Consider the following 22,985-nt stretch of genomic DNA (forward strand, 5'->3'; position numbering starts at 1 on the left):
CCCTGGCCCGTCCCTCCGACTTTGCTTGCACACTCCCCGCACAGTGAGCGTTCGGGCCGACGCGTGTCATTGTCCTTTATGCAAGCTCAAGGTTAACGGCGCGGGCTCCCAACCTTTCCCCGGGAGGGCACGCAGTACAATGGTTGGCCGGTTTTTACCGGATTTCCCAACTGGGGCGTGGTGTCACCGAAGGGGCCCGGAGTGAGAAATCGTTCAGTTGGGGGGAGGTGGTGGTCAGAGCAGTCCCCTGGTAAAACCCACCCCCTCACTTCACGTTAGCCGCCCCTCCGCCCCCGCACCTGCCGCTCTCCTCCCCTAAATGTCCGGGGCGGAGGCGAGCGGGGGCGATTTGGAGCGTGACGCCACAGGAACTCTCATCCTTCCTCCGGAGCTGGAGGGCGGACGACGCGGCGCCAGCACCACGCACAGCGGCTTCCAGAGGTGCTGTTGCCAGAGTTCTCTCGTTTCCTGGTTACGTGCGCGCGAGCAGAAACGAAAACCTTCGCCCGAGACTCCCGCTTCTCCACAGGGACCGAAGGGCTGGGCACGCCAGTGTGAGACGTGTCAAACTCAGCGCGCCTCATGGCCGCCGCCGGTGCCCCGCCGAGGCGCACGTGCACTGGGGCTCCGCGGAGGATACTTCGGGCCCCGCCCCGAGGTGGGCGGGCCTGGCGCCTCCCGGCTGGCTAATCGGCTGGCGAACCGCGCCTCTCTCCTCAGCCAGCCTCGCGGGGGCACGTGCCAGTGTTTGTGTACGTGCTGCTCCCACAGGGCGGGGAAAGGCCCGGCCGCGCAGGGGTGAGGCGGCTGGGGCGCGGCGGCGAGGGGCGGCGTCCTGGCCCCGACACTAAATCCTCCCGCGCTCGGGCAGGCTGTGCACTCCTACCTGCTCGTCCGCAGCGTCTGCCTCGCCGCTCTGCACTCCCACGGCCTCGTGTCCTCTGCTGCAGGCGGAAAATGCTGTTGCTTGATTGCAACCCCGAGGTGAGACGCGGGCCCCTTCCGTCCTGCAGCCTTACCTTTCCGGGTGTCTGCTCGAGCAGACAGAGCACGAGCGAGGGGGACCACTGCCCACTGAGCGCTGCCGAGTCAATCCTCTTCAGTGTTAGATTCGGGGCGTGGGGGGAGATTTTCGACGGCGGGAGAGCGCGGGACTGGATACAGGCAGGAGGGGTGCTGGAGCTGCTCTTCTCCTCCCTCAGGTGGACAGTCTGAAGCACCTGCTGGAGGCCGGGGCCTCGGTCAACGCGCCCCCGGATCCCTGCGAGCAGTCGCCTGCCCATTTGGCCGCAGGTGGCGGCCTGGCTTGCTTGCTTCTGTGGCAGCTGCAAACCGGAGCTGACCTCAACCAACAGGTAACTAGGTTACGGATTGTTGCTGTGTACAACCCTCCCCTCCGCCCAGATCCACACAGACGTTTCACTGGTTACGAAGATGGCTGTAGCAGAGGTGTCCGATAGAAGTACAACGGGAGACACCTCAGTAATGTAAAGTTTTCTAGTAGCCACATGAATAAGACGAAACATGAAATTAATTTGGTGATTTAACTCCATTTACCTCAATATTTCAGTACGTAATCATATAAAAAATTATGTTTTCCATTTTCAGGCATCTCAGTCTGGTGAGTGTTTTGCATTTACAGCACATTTCATCTCAGTCTGGCCACATTTCAGGTGCTCATTAGCCGTCTGTATGGCTTCGGGCGAGGAGACTGACAGCACAGCACACAGTGTGGTCTGCAGTGTATTTCGAAAGGAACGCTTGCTGCATTGCCCAATTAGAAGCCTCAGTACAGTAATTAAAGAACACCTGTGAGGCAAACTCACCACCAGCATAGTTTTCTACAGAACTTTCTTCTGGTAGTCTGCATCTTCCACTGAATATTAAAGTAGGGTGGATTTAAGTTGTAAATTGTTTACTTTTGTAATATGCTACTTTGCTTTTATTCACCTTAATTTTAATGTAGGTGGCTGTGGCTGCATGTGTTTTTATTAATGAAAACTTTGTATTTCAGGGAACACCAAGTGAACTTTATTTAAAAATCTTGAAGTAAAAAATTCAATACAATGTAGTTGTAAGTGGCTTTCTTAAATAGTAATTAGACTTCCCTTACCATCTTCCCCAGAAATTGTTTTGGGGAGAGACTAAAATGTGCTGTCTTATTTTCAGGATGTTTTTGGAGAGGCTCCACTACACAAGGCAGCAAAAGTGGGAAGTCTGGAATGCCTCAGCCTGCTTGTAGCCAGGGATGCCCAAATTGAGTAAGTATAGAATCAGTGGCTTCAAATTTCATATTTTCTTGGATTAAGCTAATCAGACCCCTGAAGCTTAATTACATGTGCTTTTAAAAATAATGCTTGCCTAATTGACAACTTAGAGTTATTTGAATGTTAACTTAGGCTGTTAATGATACCTAATACTATTAAATTTAAGTAAAAAATGGATCCTTAGCAATCAGAGGTGCAGTTCTGTTCATCTCTTGTGGCAATATTACATCTTCGTTTTGGTTTGAGATAATTCCTTCTATGAAAGTTCTCCTTGACTTCCTTTGAGTTTTACTTATTATAGTGAGCACAGAACACTCTTTCATTCGTTCAAAAATGGAATGTCCACTCTGTGCTGAACTCTGTGCTGGCCACTTAGGATGCAATAGCAGGGAATATTGGAATTTCTGATTCCTTTACTACTTCTATTCTGAAACCAACATTTGTATAAGCCCAAAGCTCCTTTGTAGAAAGATACATTTTTTAAAAAAGGCTAAACAATTGTCAGTTTTTAAGTAACTCAATTTTTGTCTTAAATTCAGTTTATGTAATAAGAATGGACAAACAGCTGAAGATCTTGCTTGGGCCTGTGGATTTCTAGAATGTGCCAGGTTTCTTACAACAATTAAATGTATGCAGACAGTAAAATCAAGTGACCGATCCGATAGAGATCATTGTGTTCCAGTGCTCAGACAGAAACGAAGTTTTGGAAGTGTAGAAAATACAACTGGAAAAAGGAAGTGTTGGTAAGTAACCCAGTTCTGTTTTCTTCCTCCCTCGGGATTGCTTATTCAGCACAGTTGTTTCATTTAAATATTGGCAGTCTTACTTCTAGTGTATCTTTTTATTTTCGTGAAAACATTTTAATACTGGTTATAGTAACTACTGCTAGATTCTAGAGACCAGAAATCATCCTGTATGTACGATGGAAGGTTGGAGAGAAAATTTCTTTTTAAAAAACTTTAATGTTACTGTGTTTTTTAACCACAGATTCATGTTGGTTCTGAGAAGGTTTGAAGAAAGCCTTCACTCTGTGCCGATCGACTGCTCAGCTACAAGCTGTGGCTTTTGGCTCACCAGGTGTATCTCAGCTCCTTCTAAGAAGGAGGAAAACTTTCTTCTAAGTGAAGATAACATTTAAGAATACATGTTTTTACATGCCTGTAATATTTTGGTTGTGCATGCTTTGTCTTTTAAGTTATTAAAGAATGTCTAAAGAATAAACTGTTTTGTGCAGTATCTACAGCCTTTGAAAAAAAAAATTGTAGTTTAAACCATCAGACTACACCCAGGATTTAATTTGAAGTTAAACTTAGTCTTTATTAACAAATTTATAATACAACTTTACTACAGTCTGAGTCCAAGATATTTTAAAATATATTTGGTCGCTGAGGAAGACATAAATTATAGTAAGCATCTTTGTTCCAAAAGTCTGGGCCCTTCCATCCACACCAGCCCTAAATTTGGGAGAAGGGAAAGAAAAACCTTTTACTAAATTATAGGATTACATGATCAAAACTGTAACATTTTACAGTCCTGTTCTGTCACCTGAATCCCAGAATAAGACTCTACCTATATAACTCAAAGATTTGAACTCCTATAAAAGTGTGGGAAACTAACATACTTGGGTCCATTTCAGATAGAGTTAAAATTTTTTTTAATTCTATAGTATTTAGTCATAGAGATGATAGAAAAAGCTCCCTTTATGGTAACTGTTACTCCAAATACCACATTTTTATTGATTCTAAGTTTTATAATTCTGGCAGGTGATAGCTGAACTGGCAATCTGTTTTTCTTAGTAGTCCACTAAAGGCTGTCCTAGGGACCACGCCGTGCATCTTAGCTACGAGGAAATGTGGCAGGGAGAAATCTGTGCTGGCCTCTTGAATTGCCCTTCGCTGTCCTCAGGCTGTAATCCTTCCACTTTCCATTCGTTTCCATCCTTTTCCCCAGCAGAGGAAATTACTTTCAAACGAAATCTCACTGTGAATACAAAAGTGTATCAGATTTCTTCTAGGGCCATTGATGTATTTTCTTAAAGACCCAGCTAATGACTAGTCTGAGTTTTATCATTCTGAAATGAAATGCTTTGCTTGCAAGATACTCGTGAGGAGGCCGGCTAGAATTCTTACATACCACTGGGTGAGTGGCAAGTAGGGTGGTCTTATTCTTCAGCCTAACTAACTCGGAAGAGGCTGCATATTTTGGCAGTGATCTAGAGCTGAAGTTCATGGTTTCTACAGAAGACAGTGTGTTAGCTCGACTTTTTAGTGTGGAGGTTGGAGGATTGAGTAGAGATGCTCTTTAATTTTGGCGTTTTTCTTTCTGTGATTGCAAAAACAAGATACACATTTTAAAGTTCAAATGAAAGTAAAGATTCCTCCATCAGTCCTATTTCCCTGCCCCCAGATAACTGCAAAATTGGTGGGGTTTTTGTTTGTTTTGTCTTTGAGACCTGTTTCTATATGTAAATAAGCTGCTTTTTACTATCTTTTTTAGCAAAACTTTCTCTAATAAATTTAATGTCCTAGAATTTGTTTTCTTAATGATGAATAAAGGCTTATACCACCTGTTTTAATCTTTTAGGCCTTTTCCAGGTAACCAGACTCCAATTATTTTAAAGAGAAGTAGGTAGAGAGGGTACCCAAATCAGAAACTGATGGGAGTAGATAGGGGAGTTAGGCTCGTTCTCTTTGAGGCGACTAGTCTGGGAACTTCAAACAGGAAAGTTCCACAAGAGGGTGAAGAGAGGTCAGGCAGAGGCAGAACTTTCCCTAAAGCCCTTCTAGACTGAATGTTTGTGTTCTTCCAAAATTCATGTTGAAACCTAATCCCTAAGCTGATGGTATGTGGAGGTGGTGCCTTTGGGAGGTGACTAGGTTGAGTGGAGTCCTCATGAATGGGATTAGGGCCTTTATTAAGGAGGCCCCAGAAAGGTCCCTTAGCCTTTCCACTTTGTGTAGACACAGTGAAAAAGACTGCTGCCTGTGAACTAGTAAGTGGGGCTCACCAGACCAAACCCGCTAGTGCCTTAGATTTCCGCGCCTCCAGAAGTGTGAGGAATAAATTTCTATTGTTTATAAGCCGCCCGGGCTCTAAGACACTGCTCTAGATTCTTGAGTTCTGTGAGGGCCAATAGTTGTACTGATCGCCAGGTCTTGGCTTCAGAAGTCCTCATACGTGCTGAAAGGGCAGAGGGTTTTCTACAACTGAAAATTCTAGAGACCTAACTAGCAAAGGAGGACAGTACACTCCTCAGAGAAAGTAATCAGGGACAACGCCTTGTTCTATCCAACTGCTTCAGAAAACCCTAGCTAGACAATTCCATCTACTGCAAGTTCCTCAAACCAGCCAGAAAGAAGTAATTTTATTATCTGTTTCATAGCTCTCATTAAAATAATGACGGCTTCGTACTGCCTCGAAGATAACATCTAAATGCTCTGCTTCTCTGCCTGGCTCAGAGTTTTAGCCCTTGCCTATCCCTCCAGCCACACCTCTTCCCCGGCTCTAGTCACGTCGAAGCTGCCGTAGTTCTGGGAACGTGCCCTGCTGTCCTTTCACCGTCTCTAAGGAAGCCCTCTACTGGATCAGCCTTGTAAACTCTACCTTCGATAACCATATTTTTCTTGGGAATACTTCTTGGATCTCTCTTGTCTTCTACACTCGACTAAGAGCTTCTTAAAGACCTTTTTTAATACCCCTGTTGTTTCGGACAGTGGACGGCCTGTGTTAGGTACTTAATGCTGAGTGAGCGAACACTTGGCTACAGAAAGAGAGTAAAATACTCCCATTATCATGTGCCGCAGAAAACATTTAATAGATTTACAAGTCCAAACGCCTTGAAAGAAAAAAGCAGGACACATTTACCTCCTGTTAGTATTTATAGTCTTATCACTGGCAAAATACTTTACTAAACTGGGCTATAAAAGAATTCAGCTGCACACACACCAAAGCTCTTTACATACTAAACCCCTCATCCGTAGGGCTTTGGTAACCACACGCAGTTAACATTCTGTTCAACTTCTGAAAGGGTCTCACCAATGAATTTCAATGCTAAACCACCCAATTCCCTAGCAACTGTGCTTTAAAATAAAATGACCTAATTAAACTACAGCTTCAAAGTTCAGAGAAAGCTTTTTATTGGTATTAATGATGTTGACTTAAGTGACAACATGAAAAAATGAAGGGTAGTGGGTAATAGTAGGATATATCATTGGTTTGTGGCTGAAAAGGTTGTATGCATTCTTTGAAATTTTAATATATTTGGCAAAGAATACAGAAGTTAAAATTCAAGTTAATTATGTCTTATACTTGCCTCCTAAAGTTTTAGTATGAGTTTTCACATGTGAGAATTAGTTGCCTACACATGAAGTTAAATTAACTGGTACTCTAAGTATCAACGAATAGTCTTAAATTTGTCTCAAATTCAAATCCTTTATAGAATGAGAATAAATTATATGTAAAAAAATTAAAAGTGGTCAAGCCTCCATAAATGTCCAATATACTGCTTAGTTTATTTTTGGTTAATAATACAATTATTTATAAAGGTTATTTAATCCACTCTCTTATTTCAGTACATTTGTTTTATGCAAAGATGTAACATCTCCAAAAGAACACATCTATAAGCTCTTTGTTCTATTAGTAAATTTAATAACTAAGAAAGTCTTCATAAATCTAACCTAAATTTTGTTCTCTGCAATTCACTTTAGCCCCCTCTTGTCCTCCCTGTCTAGACAGACAGTCCTCACAGCCCTAGAAGACCTCCTGACAGTGGGCATCACAGCCCTTGGTTTATAGTCTTTCTGTTAACGGCCAGTTTGCTCTCCTTTGCTTCCGTGTTCTTTGCCTTGCATCTAAATTTGTGTTAAACAGATACTTACCTTTTCCAAAATAACTTGTAGATCTTCAGCGCCTGTATAATGTGGATCTAAAATCAGAAATTTTATCTGCCCTGTAATCTCATTCCATGCCACTCCTAGTATTGTGTGGGCCAAAACTCCTCCCCCTATAGCAAGGGAAATATGAAATATGAGAGGGCATATATGAATCTCAACTTCCTATTCAATTTCATTTTAAAAAGATTATTTGGCCTATTAATTGATCTAACAGCATTAAAACTGACTAGCCTATAAGAGACCACAATGTCAAGTATATCCTGAGAAGATAAAACTATATCTTTAAAATCAGAAAAGATACAATCATATTTGTAATCATATCAGGATTCTATTCCACTGCCATTTCCACGGAATTACCTACACTGGATTTAGAAAAGGCTACGGAGGATCACAATCACTGCTGGGAGGCCTCTCAGCAAATGGGCCATGCGGCCTCTGCTCTGAGGACTTCCCGTGGGACAGCCCGCCTACCCATTCAGGTCCTTGTGATATTCTGTGGAAATCTGTCTGCCTGCATATCTTATGTACCAGTCTTAGTTTGCTATCTGTCATCCCAGATTGAGTCTTGTTTTCATAGAATCGTCAGTGTTTAGATCTACTCATCTCTCCTCTTTACAAATAAAGCCCAGAGAGGTGAAGCAATTTGTATAATGTCACACAGCCAGCCAAGTTAGAGACAGCACCATGGCTTACTAGACTCGACTGAGTGACCGTGGCTTCTTTCCTATACTGTTCTCAACTCTTTAAATATGTCAACAATTATCACTTCTGTTCTTAGCCTTTACTTCTGGTTATTACAATCTTTTTCATAACTTCCCTCCCACCTTGAAAATGGAAAAATAAATAATCCAGAGGTCAGTATCTACAGTATAAAAGCTAATTTTAAAATGTTTAAAAATGACTGATTCTATGTGACATTATTTATATTAACAAGAGATTTTATATATTTTCCTCTTTACCCAAAGAGCCCAAGATTCCAAAACACCTTACCGATCATGACTGGAGTTCCTTCAGTCTGGAAGTGATTAGTCAGCTCCCGTCCCTGAGAGGCCATTTCACAACCTTGGCTAGAAAGAAACCATTCTCCGTCAGATGAACGATTTCTCACACTAAGGTCAAATAAGAAGTTTGGGAGCCAATGTTCCCTACCGTTTTGTTTTCTTTTTTGGTTATTGAAAAAAGCATGATATAAATTTAAATAACATTAAGTGTAGGGAACTGACTTGAGAGCAATTTAAAGCACCATAACCTCTTGAAGTATTTAAGGCCACTAAAGGTGCGAGGAAAGAAGACCTTGCTTCTTTTGCTTCTGGAACTGCATAAAGAAGGATTTTTAATGGAAGAGTGAAAGTGGTCACCTTGATGGCCACGGGGCTCTTCTGGGTGGATTTAATTTCAGAAGAGTGAGTTTTAAGTCCTGGGTTCTTGTCTTCTGGACACCAGACTCAATCTGTACTTCCTCATCTTAGACTAGAACCAATCACCCCTGCCCTGTCTACGTGACAGGGGATTCGGGACTAAAGTAGACAGTTATCTGTGAAGCTAAAGTGAAAACTGCAAAACGTTTTCAAGTACAACATATTATTTTAGAGGATATTTTAATGTCCTACACAGTTTGTACTTTTGAGAAGAGAGAAAGATGGCCAGATGAAGTGAGATTATCTTTTAGGTTGGAGGTACCAGGTGGCGGCTAACCCTAAACTCTTGCTCAGTAAGGACCGTACAAAGTTCTAATGTGCCAAAACATTCACCTTTTTTTTTTTTAAAGATTTTATTTATTTATTCGATAGAGAAAGAGACAGCCAGTGAGAGAGGGAACACAAGCAGGGGGAGTGGGAGAGGAAGAAGCAGGCTCATAGCGGAAGAGCCTGATGTGGGGCTCGATCCCATAACGCCGGGATCACGCCCTGAGCCGAAGGCAGACGCTTAACCGCTGTGCCACCCAGGCGCCCCAAAATATTCACCTTTTAATCACCATATGCTTCACTACTTAATCTATCATTTATTTGTTAGCTCTGGTTTCCACAGACAATCCAAACTGCAACTGTGAAATCGTATGTTCTTGGACATAAGCCCGTGGACAAAAGGATAACGTTACTGTATCCATTAAGGTTATCGTAACAGAAAATGTATTTAAAACAGAAGTTCACTAATAAGGAATAAGCTAGTTATTGTCATAGATCTCAAACTTATTTAATTAAATTTGCTCATATTTTATTTTTACTTTTTTTTAAAGATTTATTTATTTACTTTAGAGAGAGTGAGCAAGAGAGAATTTCAAGCAGACTCCGTGCTGGGCGTGTAGCCTGACACAGCGCTCAATCCCAGGACCCTGAGATCATGACCTGAATATTTGCTCATATTTTCATGCTAGAATTATGGCTAAACTGTACTGGGAAAAAATGAATCTATTATTTGAACACATTGTTTATTGACATCTTCAGGAAAAGGCCAGGAGGTATATAAAAAGGGCAGTCATAGATCAATGTTTGATTTTCTCCTTTCAAGACTTTTGAAAGACTTGAGGATAAACAAAAAATTGATTTTCTGTAACTCCAGTCAAAGTTGACATATGTCCAAGCTTTCCTCTTCTTGGCTAAATTAAGTCTACACCACGCAAGTATATATCGCAAAGTTTACTCATCAACTCATAGTCTTCTAAAAAATAACCAAAAAATTTAGGGTTTAAAAAATGAGATTTGTAAAGCAATGAGGCAATGTGGAGGAGAGAGAGTAAAGAGTATGGAGGAAGAGAAAGGAGAAAAATAGACGATTTTCCTCTTTTTTAATAAAATGACAAACTTCCTTCGAAATGACATCACTAATTTCTTGAAGTGTCCTCACCTGACAAACAGTATTTTTGAAGTTACGCCAATCAGTTGGTTCAGTACCAGCTGCACCTCGATAGATCCGATCCACTGCCGTGATCCAACAAACGTCGCTGGTTTGTCCCCGGCATCAACTAGGGCCTTTGTGTATTTAAAAACACAAACAAATGCATACAAAGGACAGCTATTAAAAAGTACACTTAGAACCTTTTCCCTGATTACGAGTTTTTTTTTTCCTTCAAAACAGAAATAAGTCTGTACCATGAGGTAATAATCATTATTAATAGTATATTCAGGGCTAATGAAATGTACGATTGATAAGAATTTTAAATGACATGTTCTGTACCTGCTGAATTTCTCTGTGTGTTGGAATGGATCTCTCTGTGTAGCCTTGGTGTTTGAACCAAGAGCAGATGGTCTGCAGAGATCGGTAAGCACAGCCCCAGCCGTTGTCATCCACGCGATCCTGCATGTAGTGATGATACCCATAGATGCCCTGGACCACATAAATCTATATAAAAAGAAATACAGTAACATATTAACTTAAGATAGATGCACACAGTCTATACATACATCCCAGCCAAGTTTACTGTTCTTAGAGCTAGACTGTTACTTCAGTTCCTTACAAAAATGCCTTCAGAGAACTACAGTTGAACATTATACTTTCTTGGCTTTTTATTAAATGTCCAAAGTCGTTACTATAGGCTCTACGGCCTGGCAAGTCCTGCTCTCTAGCCTCCTCTCCAACTTCATCTTGTACAACTTTCCCCTATTGCTCTGCTTTAGGTTCAGATATGCCAGGGGCAATCTGATGTCAGAGTCTTACGGTTTGCTCTGCCTGGAACACTTTTTTCCCAAATAATTGGCAGCTCTGCACCCTCACTTCACTCAGGTCTCTGCTCACATGTCAGAGGCCTCCCATATCATCCAACCTAAAAATGGCACGCTTACTCCCTCACCACCCACCTCCTGCCCTGGCTGTCACTCTATTCTGCTTTACTTTTTATTTTTCAAAGCACCACTTGACACCTTATTACTTTTAAATCTCTGCTTAACCACACTAATATGTAAGTTTGATAAGGGCAAGTACTGTGTCTTATTTCTTTCTGGGCCCAAGCTTCTACAGTGGGTCTGCCAGAAATGTTTACTGAATAAAGGATGAAGGAAGGAATAGAGGAATGAACAAACAAAGGGGCCATATAATAGGGATGAAGAATGTTTCTCCAATTTAGTAAACCTGCCATTGATTACAGCCCAAGGATACATTTAAATATCCTTAAATAAAGGCCAAGATCACATAACTTCTTTCTTATGGTATAATGTTAAGAATACTCATGTGTTTTTTTCCCCACAAACTGGTATTATTTTTTTAAAAATTAGGTAAGAGGAGGCATGGACAAATATAGAATCCTCACCCAACAATTAGACAATATATTTTCTTCTCAAGCACACAGAGAAAACTTACAACTTTGTGGTAGGCTGAAAAATGGTCCCCAAATGATACCTATCTCCCAATCCCTGGAACCTGTGAAGGTACCTTATATGGTCAAAAAGCAAAAAAAAAAAAGGGGGGGGAGGGGTTCTCTGCAGATGTGATTAAATTAAGGATCTTAACATATGGAGAGATGTTCCAGGACTATCCAAGGTGGGCCTGAAATGCAACCACACGTATCCTTGTGAGAGAGCAGAGAGGGAAATCTGACACAGGAGAAGAGGAGGCAACGTGACCACAGAGGCTGATGGGAGCAATGCAGCCAAGGAGCGCCGGCAGCCACCACAGCTGGACGGGGCACGGGATGGACTCTCCCCAAAGCCTTTGGAGGGAACGTGGCTCCACTGACACCTTGATTTCAGCCTCATGATAGGGATCTCACACTTGTGGCCTCCACAACTGAGAGAATACATTTTTGTAGTTTTAAACTGCCAAATTTGTGGTTTCTATAGTATCCACAGGAAATGAATGTCTCAATAAATTTTGGAATCTGTATCACATAAAAATTGTTTCTGACCAGTAGGCAAAAGAGTCACATTACCAGTAAAAATACATACACACATACCTACATAAATAAATGAATTCTAATGTATTTGGATGTTAAAAAAACACTTGGAAATAACACATGGATTAAAGAAGAACAGTAATAGAGGTGTAAAGATACCTAGAACTGAATAAAACTAAAATACTTCAAATTAAAACCTGTGAAAACAGTGCTTTGCTTGAAATTTAAAACCTCAGAGAATAAAAAAGATTAACAATATGCAAAATGCCCAACTTAAGAAGTTAGAAGACAAACAACGGAAGAAAATCAAAGGAAGTAAAGGAAGAAGACAGTGAAGAACAAAAACTGATGAACTGGGATACAGACGTGAAAATTAAATCTTATTAAAAACGTTCTCACAAAGAAAAGGCTAAACACAGATTATTTTATAGGTAAGTTTTACCAAATGATCAAGAAAAGATGATGCCAATCTTATAGAAACTCCTCTAGAAAATTAAGAAAAAGAAAAAGGGAATGCTCCCCAACTCTTTCAATAAGCCAGTATATTATTGACACAAAAACGAAATAAGAACAATGTGAAGAGAGAAAATCAGAAGCCAATCTTATTCATGAACACAGATGCAAAAATCTTAAAATGTTAGCAAATGAAATCCAGCAGAGAATAAAAAGTAAAAATTAATCATAACCAAAGTACGTCTATCCCGTGAATGCAAATCTATTACTATTTGGAGATTTGTGCTATAGTATTTAGGGGTAAATGCCACACTGTCTGTAACTTTCTCTGAAATGGCCCGGGGGGCTGAGGGGGGGGGAGGAGAAGGCAAAATGGAGCACAATTTGACAGCTGTTGCACATATATAACAAGAAACACGTACAGCAATGTTCCTATCACGGTTGGCTGGAGAGCAAAATCTTGGGACAAAAATCATACAAAGGTTTGTTATATAGCAATAAAGACAACTGAACCACAGTTCAACGTAACACCATGGCTAACTCTTGGATACTTAATAGTGAGCAGAAGAACGAGTAAGACCAAATATAAAATGACCCAGTTTTTATAAAACTCAAAATCAGCAAAACTATAAGTGTTGAGGAAATATGCACATATAAAACTATTAAAAAAAAGGAAATGAGTGATATAAATAAAACTCAGGATAAACTGCGTTTATCCTCTCAGGCTGAGGAGAGGTAGAGGAGTAGAAAAGGAAGGAACACACAGCCAGACTGGTAATGTTCCGGTTCTTAAGTTGGGTACGGAGCTCGCTGGTACTCGTCTCCTTACTATGCTTTACAATTTATACATGTATGTATGTACCAAACATCATATAATGAATGTCTTAAAAATGTATCAATGCTTTTTATATCTGTAATAGAATAAACCCATTTCATGTCAACAATCAATCAACATTTATTTGGTACATTCTGAATGTCTAAGCACTTTGTAAGGAACTATTAAGAATTAAAAATAAATCTATGATACAATACACCCCCCCATCTAGAGGAGTTCCAAATATAGTCTGAGAGAAGACGTTTATGCAATAATCTACTGGAAAATCAACAAGAGTTAGGTTGTTTGTTAGAGACTCTATGTTTTGGATGGCCTATGGAGACTCTGTGACTGTGACAGAGCAAGATTTTTAACCAGGAAGTGGTCTCCCAGGATTTCCTCCCATATAAGCAAAATGAATGAAAGGATTTTCTATCACTGACGTGCTGACTGGAAACTCATCTGTGCATATGTAATGGTGAGTGTCCAGCCAGGGTCTCTCTGTGGGAAGCCCGTCTGTCCAAGCTCCTGTGGGTGGAACAGCCACAACTAGAAGTGGGCCCCTAAGTCCTCTACGTAGACACTGTATCATATATTCATTTTTCATTCTTAAGATGTCCTTACAAAGCACATAGAGCATAGCAGATACTGAATAAATGTCATGACACGATGGACAATTAGGCTTCCTCTCTTGGGAACTGGAGTTGAGAGGTGCAGGGCGCATCAGGCAGCCGGGGGACGGGAATGGAGCTGAAAGGAGGTGGGCAGTGAGCAGCTTTAAGGATGGTAGGAAACAACTGGAAACAATGAGAAACAGACTGAGAGAAGATGGAGTAAAAGCAGGCCATTTAGGATCAAAGCATACTCCTGGAAAGCAGCAGAAATGCCAGCAAGGAGGTAGCAAATGCCTGAGACAGGAGGCTGCCAGTCACAAGGCTAAGGGGCCGGGCTGCGCGAGCATTCCTGTTTCGGGATGCCCACGAGACCCCTTCCTCCCGGCCTACACGTGCCCTTAAAGAACCCCTCCCCCCGCTCCACCAACCACCCCTCCTGGAGCTACCCTTACTGGGGATCGAGCATTTGCACACAGGTACCTGCTGCAGAGAAATCGTGCTGCAGGACCTGACCGGCCTTCCGCTGCCGCGTGCTGTGGGCAGAATATGCTCTTCAGTTAGCGTGATTTCTCAGGTTCAGGAGGAAAACAAATGGGGATAAGCCTTTAAATAAACCAGGGAATGGAATTTTAGCAGGAAAACTGTGGTACCTACTATCTACTTCTGACCTTTTTAGACTAGTGTGAATACTGCTATTTTAAGCGATTATTAAAAGAAACGGGTGGTTAATTTTGTTTTAGAGACGACATACGTTCTGTAATCCTTACAACTTCCACTGGATACACACAAAAAATCACCACTGACACTGACCATCAGTGGACTCTCTAAATAATTATTAAACTCACCATACCAGTCTCTATGTTAGGTGGATTGAGATAAGTATGTGGATTTCTAATGTAACCATCTTTGTACGGTTCATCTGGAAAGTGGTAAGCATTAGCCCTTCTGAAATATGGTCTGTCATGAGGCAGATTGAAGAGGTCATGTAATTCCTAAACGAAATCAGAATCAATAGAAAAGAAGAGAAAAAGTTAAATAACTTAAGACTCCTCGCCCATCTGTAAATAAACTCAAACTAAAGATATAAAACAAAATTAACTATATATTGGCTACCAAAGTTATCAAACACACATAATATAATTCACTAAGGTCAATGAGAGTGAGATTTAAACTAAAACCAAATGAAAGTCATGTATGCTTTTCCATGGATATGGACAGCAATGGGAAGAGAACATAGAAAAAAATGAAAATGCAGTTGAGCCATGAACAATGAGGGGATTAGAAGCACTAAGCCCTCACAGTTGAAAATCCACACGTAGCTTCTGACTCCTCAAAAACTGAAGAGCCTCCTGTTGACTGGAAGGCTTCTGATAACACACACGTTAATGACTAATATATATTTTGCATATGTATCATATACTGTATCCTTACAATACAGTAAGCTACAGAAAAGAAAATGTTATTAAGAAAATCGTAAGGAAAGGAAAATACATTTATAGTGCTGTACTGTATGTATTTATTGAAAATAATCTGTGTACGAGTGGACTCTTGCAGTTCAAACTTCTGTTATTCAAGGGTCAACTGTAATTTGTCAGAATGAGAAGTAACATAATTTCAAATTAATTACTTATTATAGCAGTCTGTTAAAATACCGATCCAGGCTAAAGACTGGTTTTGAAACAGCCTTGTATATGAGTAAATTGTAATTAACAATGACAGAATTACAGGACAGTATTCTGAAAAGTCATGCTTAGAGTACTTAACAAATACAAGGGGTGGTGATTAAATACTGGAGGAAACCAACCAATATGGCATCAAAATTAAAATACGCATCACGTTTAAAATGCAAAACTTTCCCAACTGTATAAAAACGTGACCCTTCCTTTGTAAAGTCTGACATTCTCTTTTTTGTGTCTCCTAAGGACTCTCGCGGCTGGAATGGGATCATCCAGTGCCTCCGCAGGTCAATTCCACCAGCAGGTAGAGACGGAGCAGAGGGCTACAGTACTCCCCCTCCTCCCAGGGACGGATGAGCAAGGTGCTCCCGTGGTATAATCTGATGGGTGCCAGACAAGACCACATTTCAAAAATACACACTCCCAAACCAGTCATTTCATTAATAAATCTCAGTTCTTTTATGCTGATCATGCTTTCTTCAAAATGCCTCTAATTAAACCCAAATAACCCTGGGAGGTGGGGGATAAAGTATTACTATGAATCCTAATTAGAATTAGCATAAATCCTAACTTTCCTTCCCTAACTGTAATCTTGTCTCTTCCACAAATCTGAAAGTAATGGAAGGGAAAAGGAATTTATTTATAAACACTCAGCAGCAGCTCAAGGCATGTACGCATCTTTTCATTTCTGTATTTCATTATGGAAAAATTGCACAGAACATATGAACCACACTGAGTGTCTGAAATCAAAATGTTACAAATGGTTTAGCATATCTTTTCAGTAATATACTTTTAAAAAAGTTGTATGTCAACAGAAATTAACGTAAAAAATAGTCTGATTCCACTTTCATATTAAATCACAAAATAAGTTCCATTTATTAGAAATATTTAAGTAAATATAAAACGAATGATGGTCATAGCTTTTCTAAGAATAAGTATACTGGCTTTACCTTTCTTTTTTTTTTTAAAGATCTTATTTATTTGACACAGAGAGAGAGAAAACACAAGCAGTGGGAGTGGCAGTGGGAGAGGAAAAAGCAGGCTCCCCACTGAGCAGGAAGCCTGACCCCAGAACCCTGGGATCATGACCCAAGTTGAAGGCAGATGCTTAACGAACTGAGCCACTCAGGCACCCGTTGGTATTACCTTTCTATAGGCCTGCAGCTGACCATCTGGAATTCCTGATGGATATGAAATTGTCACAAGATTTTTTTCCCCTGGCAATAGAAAGTGCAATGGTTCGGGGACCACAATAGATGTTCCTTTCATATATTTCAAAATGCACTTCTCCATATCAGTTAGCTGATTATGAATTGCATCAACTAGAAGCTTACGAACTCTGCAGAGGGAAATATTCAAGTGCATTAACAAAAATTATAGTGGCTATGATAAATGAGAATGGAGAGTTACTATATCCCAAATACAGTAAAAAACTTGACTGGACCAGGATTATTAAACGAAGTCTAAATTTATGCAAAATTAAGTAGACTGTATATTTCCTATGTGTAGATAAAGGGAAAACTTTATAGGTTTTGCATACTACCCTACTTCCTCTAAATAAACATTTAATTACTAGATGACTCAGTTTAATAACAAGGAATAAATCATAATTAAAATAACAACAATCCTGGATATGTCTATATGATATTTAAAAACAGGCTCTGATTACTCTGGGGGGGAGTGCTTATATAAACGTGTCAGTAATAGTACAAAATCCTTACTTTCCCCATGTTTCCTCTGGAGCAACAGACAGAACTACATCAACGGGTAAAGTCATACTAACGTAGTGGTGTCCTCCGCTTTCTCTTTCAATGATGGGGGTTACAGCTCCCAGAGAGGTTGACATTTCCAGCATAAGATCTACATTTACTATTTGATGCTATAGAGATAAACAGTAATAGTCAACTTATAGCACATTGAACATTAAATATAAAGGGCAAGTAAAATGACTTTTTAAGGGCCACATAAAGCTGTATTACATAAATTGTTTAAAAGCACAAATCTTATCTTAAAAAAAACTTCTCTGCTTCAAAATAATCTGAGGAGAGGTGGAGAGGGAGTGGGGATGAAGATGAACCCAGACTGACCATATGTTGATAAACATTTTTTTAAACATTTGTGTGTGTGTGTGTGTGTGTTGATAAACATTACAGCTGGTATAGAGGTTCACCAGGATTCATATATTATCCTACTTTTGTAGAGTCTGAGAGTGAAAAAAAAAAAAATCAAATGAACAAGATACAATAACCACACACCAAAAGAACTTTTAAACATACATTAGAACTATAAATCCCTGGCCTAAAGACACAGAGAACTATAAACAAATACCGAATTCCGTTAGTAGGTCTGATTTTGACAGTGGTATGGAATAACAATTCTGAAAATACTTTCTGTTTCGAACAAATCTGGCAAAATACTGAGAATACTGGAAGCCAGGTTTCTCACTGGCTAAAAGTCATGAATTGAGTGAGGTAGAAGTAGAATTGGAAATATAAATATGATTTACATAGATAAATAGGAACATAGTGTGTGTGTGTGTGTGTGTGTGTGTGTGTGTATCCATGTATGTTATGTATACATGTGTATGCTCCTTAGAGAAATGGCTGATTCCTGAGCTGGACCATGAACACTACATGATATGCCTAGAACATCTTGTGGAAGAAGTTCAAAGTACTCAAAAACACAATGTCAAAAGGACATTGGAGCCAGCTAGAAGAAGCTTTCATGGGCCAAATCTTGGAAAATGTGGCATCCAAATAACTAATGAGAGTAACAGATTCTAACTCACTGCAAAGAACAGGAACCTATGCTTCCATGCATATAATAAATCAACAGGGAAAAGCAAAGCTCTTCCTTATGGTATAATGTCATCTAAGAACTGTAGAAGGAAATGAGAAAAATTACCACTTTGTAACCATCAGGTTAATGTTGGATTCAGACAAAAATTATCAATTGATACTGAAAGTGGTGGGTAAAACTTTGGTGAGGAATAGGATAGCCTCAAAATATCTTACCATGAGATACTGACTACTTACAAGGGAAAAAATAGTGCCCTCCCAGAGAAGAAAACCAGCAGAGTTACCACCACCAATACTAGAGGCAGACTGACAGCACGTACCTCTCTAATGTGACGTACTGAGGAGGACAAGATATTACTTCGGTCATATTCCTATCAACAGTGCACCACCTGAATCTAATCATGAGGAAACCTAAAACAAACCCCACTGAGGAACAGTCTACAAAATACCTGACCCATACTCCTCAAAATGTCAAGCTCCAACTACTGGTAAGTCTCAAATCGTTTGATCTACAGCCTACGGGTTCTTTATATACGTTCCATACTTGTAAATCTAACAGCTCATGTGCACAGCTCACTGGTGTCTCAACCACGTGACCAAAACTGACCTCATGTCTTCCCCATCACCCATCTTTACCCAAGCAAGAAAATGGTCGTCCCATATCCAATTCATTTCCAAGTGTCATCTGTTTTATCCCCTAAATATCTCTTGGATCCCTTCCCTGCTCTCCATTACCATAGCTGTTGGCTTAGTTCTGCTTCTTCTGAAGTGGCCCCCGCCTACCTCTCTAACCTCATGGCCACCCTATTTTCCCGTAACAGCCTAGAAAAACACTGTATTTGTATTAACTTCATACAACTTCCTCCCTTGAAGTAGCTCCACTTTTCATCTCCAGTATTTGCCAAGTTTGTGGCGTATGGCAGGTCCTCAATAACAATGGTTCAAAAAGCACCAGAACTAAGAACAATGTGAAGAAAAGTAAATAATTTATTATTTACTATCTCACAGCATAATGTGTCACTGTCATGTTTCAGCATGGTTCCTTTTTATTTATTTTTAAGTAATTTGCAAACATACTCGAGCTGTATATTTTTGTGGGAGCAAAGAAAGCATCCCCAAAAAGGTACGTATTAAGATATATATCAATATGGAACAAAAGCTTAGACATGTAAAACAGAGATATAACTTCTGACAAGTCATTTACTCTTTCTGGACCTCAATAATCTGATCTGTAAAAAATAAGACGGTTGCATTAAATAATCTCTAAGATCTCACTCCAGTCCAAATTCAAGGATTACAAATGTTTAACACTAAGAAGACAGGTGACTTGCTTACCATGTCCGATAACTTTTTGTCTTTCTTTCTCATAAATTTTCGTTTTGTATCTTCTTCCTGTTCAAAGCTAGACGTTTAATACACAAGATGTTTATAATAAGAAACGACATTTTGAAAACATTTCTAGCAATTTTCAAACATACTCACTGAATAAAGCGCATTATGTTCTTACAAGCAGAACTATCACTCAGTTCTCCTGGAATGGTGTTTATGTCACTGTTAGGCCATATATAGACTGAACTGTGGCAGATTCTGAACACAAGTGCATTTGAAGAAAGCTTGGTTGACAGGTCACTCAGTACATGTTTTAGTGCTTTCTTGATAAATATTTCTAAATTAAAAGAATACAAATAGGAAGTTAATGAGAAAAATCTTTTTCAACAAGAATGGTTCCAAACACACAGAAGTAGAACATAGTAAAACTGACTCCCAAATAATTATTCTCCAGAGTCGATAATATATAAAAAATTTTTTGTCTTTCTTTTAAAAAAATTGAGATAAAATTCAGACCATAAAATTCATCCTTTTAATGTCTATGATTCAGTTGCTTTTAGCATACTGACAAGGTTTTACAATCATCACTAATTCCAAAACACTGTCATCGCCCCAAAAGAACCCTATACTTATCAGCACTCATTCCCCATTCCTCCTACACTGACCCACGGCAGCCACTAATCTACTTTCTGTCTCTACAGATTTGCCTATTCTGGACATGTCCCATAAATGGAATCATACTTTATGTGTCCTTTCATGTCTACCTTTCACCCTGTATAGTATTTCCAAGATTCATTCATATGGTAGCATAAATCAGTACTTCATTTCTTTTTATGGCCCAATAACATTCCCTTGAATGGATACAACACACTCGTTTATCCATTCATAAACTGATACACACATGGATGGTCTCTTTGCTTTCTGGCTACCATGCTGAATGCAATGCACATTTGTGTGCAAGTTACTGTGTGCATATGTTTTCAACTTTCTTAGGTGATCACTTAGGAGTAGAATTGCTGGGTCACAGGGTAACTCTGTGTTTAACCTTTTGAGGAACTGCCAAACTGTTTTCCAAAGGAGCCGCACCATTTTATATTCCACCAGCAACGTAGGACGACTCCAATTACTTTCAAAATACCATATAACTTATAGCAATAAAACTATTGAATGAAATTCAAATTTCTTTGCAGTTCTTTTTTTCTTTGGACTCTATCCCACTAAGAATACAGTATAACCAAAGTACTGTAGTCTAAAGTCAAAGTTTTTTCTGTGTAGTGTGCTGTTAGCCTGACACTTGTTTGACTTCATTTTCAGGGATTTTTTTTTTATTTACTATAATTTTTGGAATATGTAAAACATTTTCATGGTTCAAGAAGATAATTAAAGAAGACAATACATATATACTTATTTTAGCTTTATATTCTTAAATCCTAAACCTATTTAACCTTGTGATTAAAATATTTATTTAACTATCACACTGGTATCTTCATTAAATAAATACCTTGGGGTTGTGGTAGAGAAAAGATTACTTATAACAAGTCAGATTTTAAGACATCTTGATATGTTTCAGAAGGCTAAAGTTAAAGATTTTCAGCTACACTACAAAAGACAAACATAATTCCTGGATTATCTTCTGTTTATCCCTGAAGGATCAAGAGATAAACTAATCTAAAAAAACTGTGATGTCTTTAAAGTTAAGCACCTCCTACATCTATATTTTCTCATTAATGATTCCCTTCACTGGGTATTTGAAAGAGTTCCATATTGTAGGAAGAATATAATCAAGTCAGAAGACAAACTCAAATATGTTAATTACTTAGTAAAAAGTATTGCAGTCCTTGTTTACATTTGAAATTACATTATTGTATCTACTGACTAACGGATTAATTATACTTTGCAATAAGTTCATAGTAAAGTGTATCTTCAACTTATATGAGGTTGTGCAATATAAGGCTTTAACCACACAAGTTAACATATTAGAGAACTACACTTTACTAATAAGATATGCCTGAAAATTAGTTTGATTTAGTCTTTGTAAGATGGTTCTCATCTTGCTGGCACATTAGAAACACCCAGAAAGCTTACTGATTCCTGGATCTCTGTCCCGGAGACTTACTTTCATTCATTTGGGAGTGGGGATTCAATGGACCAAGTTCGAGAGCAATTTTTTTTTTTAGCATGAAGGGATGAGTCAGAACATTCTGCGTTCTCTCCCTTCCTATTTCCATGGGGCCAGGAAACGATCGCCAGCTAGTGACCTCCTACAATGAACTTGGCACTTTTCATTCCTTATCTTTCTGAACTTCTCTTGTGGTTTCTGACACCACTGATCATACTTTTTATGAGTGATTTTATTTATTATCACGGTGTTAATGATCATCCTTCAGAGATACTCTCTCTCTCTAGTCCTGACCACCCCACCCCTAAGTTTCAGATTCAAATTACCCTACGCCTGCTGGGAATCTGCACTTGATCTACTCTGGCATCTCAAATGAAACACCTTTCAAACACAACTCATCTTCCTCCTCTGATAGTCTTTACTTCTGTTTGTGGCCTGAGCCCAAGTCAGAAACAGGACGACATTCTAGAATCTGCTTGATACAAACTCTGCTGATACTTCTCCCATAGAATTCGTATACCATTACAAAACGACATAACTTTCAAGAGTGTGGAGCGGAGACTCAGGATTATGTATAGCTGCAAGTCTGCAATGTAAAAATCTGCATGCCTTGTTTACATTGTGCTCATTCTGGATATTTATATTTACTGTGACAATTTTCTGCCAGTGGGCAGTGAGGTTTTTTAAAGAAAGGGGACATCTTTTGCTAAAAGATGAAGCCTCAAAGGCTAGCAGTGATGCCGCAACACAGTGCCTAAGTTCAAATCCAATTTATAGAACTCACTAACCATATGACTTGAGTTTATCCTCTCTCTCACTCAGTTTCATTTGCTTCACGAAGCAGGATCCCAGTATATTTCATCAAGGATTTTATAATAAAAAAGGAGAGTTTTTTTGGTCAGACCTACCATTAGCAGTAGCTAGCTGAAAAGCTAGATCAAGGCCTCCTCTTATTCTGAAGAGTATATCCATAGTCTCTGAAATCACCTAACATAAATAGAACCAAAATTCCATTGTAAAACAAAACAAATTCATCCTCATACAAATGAGATTCAATTCTACTTCTGGAAATTTGCTCTAAGGAAATAATCAAAGTTCAGTAAAAATTTAACTTCAATGTTGTCCACGTATCATACTGCTGTTCATCACAGAAAAAAACCTGGAAACCACCTAAATAATTATCAATAAGAAGTCAGTT

General features: G+C 39.5%; 3 protein-coding genes across 4 annotated transcripts in view; 1 reads left to right on the forward strand and 2 right to left on the reverse strand.

The window, feature by feature from the left end:
• LRP2BP (LRP2 binding protein) overlaps nt 1-1,989 on the reverse strand; it is a 38,495-nt gene extending 36,506 nt beyond the window's left edge. Inside the window, exon 1 of the mRNA XM_026508608.4 lies at nt 1,020-1,989. The gene's annotated coding sequence lies outside the window, so the exon portion shown is untranslated. The remainder of the gene's footprint in view (nt 1-1,019) is intronic.
• On the forward strand, nt 745-16,693 carry ANKRD37 (ankyrin repeat domain 37). Of its 2 annotated transcripts, none has more exons than XM_026508615.4 (5): nt 745-984; nt 1,203-1,355; nt 2,170-2,261; nt 2,807-3,010; nt 15,788-16,693. In XM_026508615.4, the coding sequence occupies exons 1-5, from the start codon at nt 958-960 to the stop codon at nt 15,918-15,920; spliced, it is 609 nt and encodes a 202-aa protein (XP_026364400.1). In that variant the 5' UTR covers nt 745-957; the 3' UTR covers nt 15,921-16,693. The 2 variants fall into 2 exon arrangements, with proteins under 2 accessions (XP_026364400.1, XP_026364401.1); XM_026508616.4 differs by lacking the exon at nt 15,788-16,693 and adding an exon at nt 3,255-3,488 and having other exon boundaries at nt 752-984.
• On the reverse strand, nt 3,559-19,901 carry UFSP2 (UFM1 specific peptidase 2). The gene is made up of 9 exons (XM_057303563.1): nt 19,822-19,901; nt 17,263-17,420; nt 16,688-16,880; nt 14,711-14,857; nt 10,334-10,498; nt 10,004-10,128; nt 8,150-8,226; nt 7,145-7,269; nt 3,559-3,721 (listed from the first exon to the last, which is right to left on the reverse strand). Exons 2-9 carry the CDS (start codon nt 17,394-17,396, stop codon nt 3,635-3,637), a joined length of 1,053 nt encoding a protein of 350 aa, XP_057159546.1. The 5' UTR covers nt 17,397-17,420; nt 19,822-19,901; the 3' UTR covers nt 3,559-3,634.
• Between the last annotated feature and the right edge of the window lie 3,084 nt (nt 19,902-22,985).

This window comes from Ursus arctos, unplaced genomic scaffold, assembly GCF_023065955.2.
Source record: "Ursus arctos isolate Adak ecotype North America unplaced genomic scaffold, UrsArc2.0 scaffold_27, whole genome shotgun sequence".
Taxonomy (NCBI): Eukaryota; Metazoa; Chordata; class Mammalia; order Carnivora; family Ursidae; genus Ursus; species Ursus arctos.

Coding starts and splice junctions, on each gene's coding strand:
- ANKRD37 (XM_026508615.4), top strand. CDS start 958: ATGCTGTTGCTTGATTGCAACCCCGAG. Junction 1,356..2,169: donor GAGCTGACCTCAACCAACAG/GTAACTAGGTTA, acceptor TCTTATTTTCAG/GATGTTTTTGGAGAGGCTCC. Junction 3,011..15,787: donor ACTGGAAAAAGGAAGTGTTG/GTAAGTAACCCA, acceptor GTGTCTCCTAAG/GACTCTCGCGGCTGGAATGG.
- UFSP2 (XM_057303563.1), bottom strand. CDS start 17,396: ATGCTGGAAATGTCAACCTCTCTGGGAGCTGTAACCCCCATCATTGAA. Junction 10,129..10,333: donor CACACAGAGAAATTCAGCAG/GTACAGAACATG, acceptor AAATACACAAAG/GCCCTAGTTGATGCCGGGGA. Junction 7,270..8,149: donor AGGAACTCCAGTCATGATCG/GTAAGGTGTTTT, acceptor CCCTTGCTATAG/GGGGAGGAGTTTTGGCCCAC.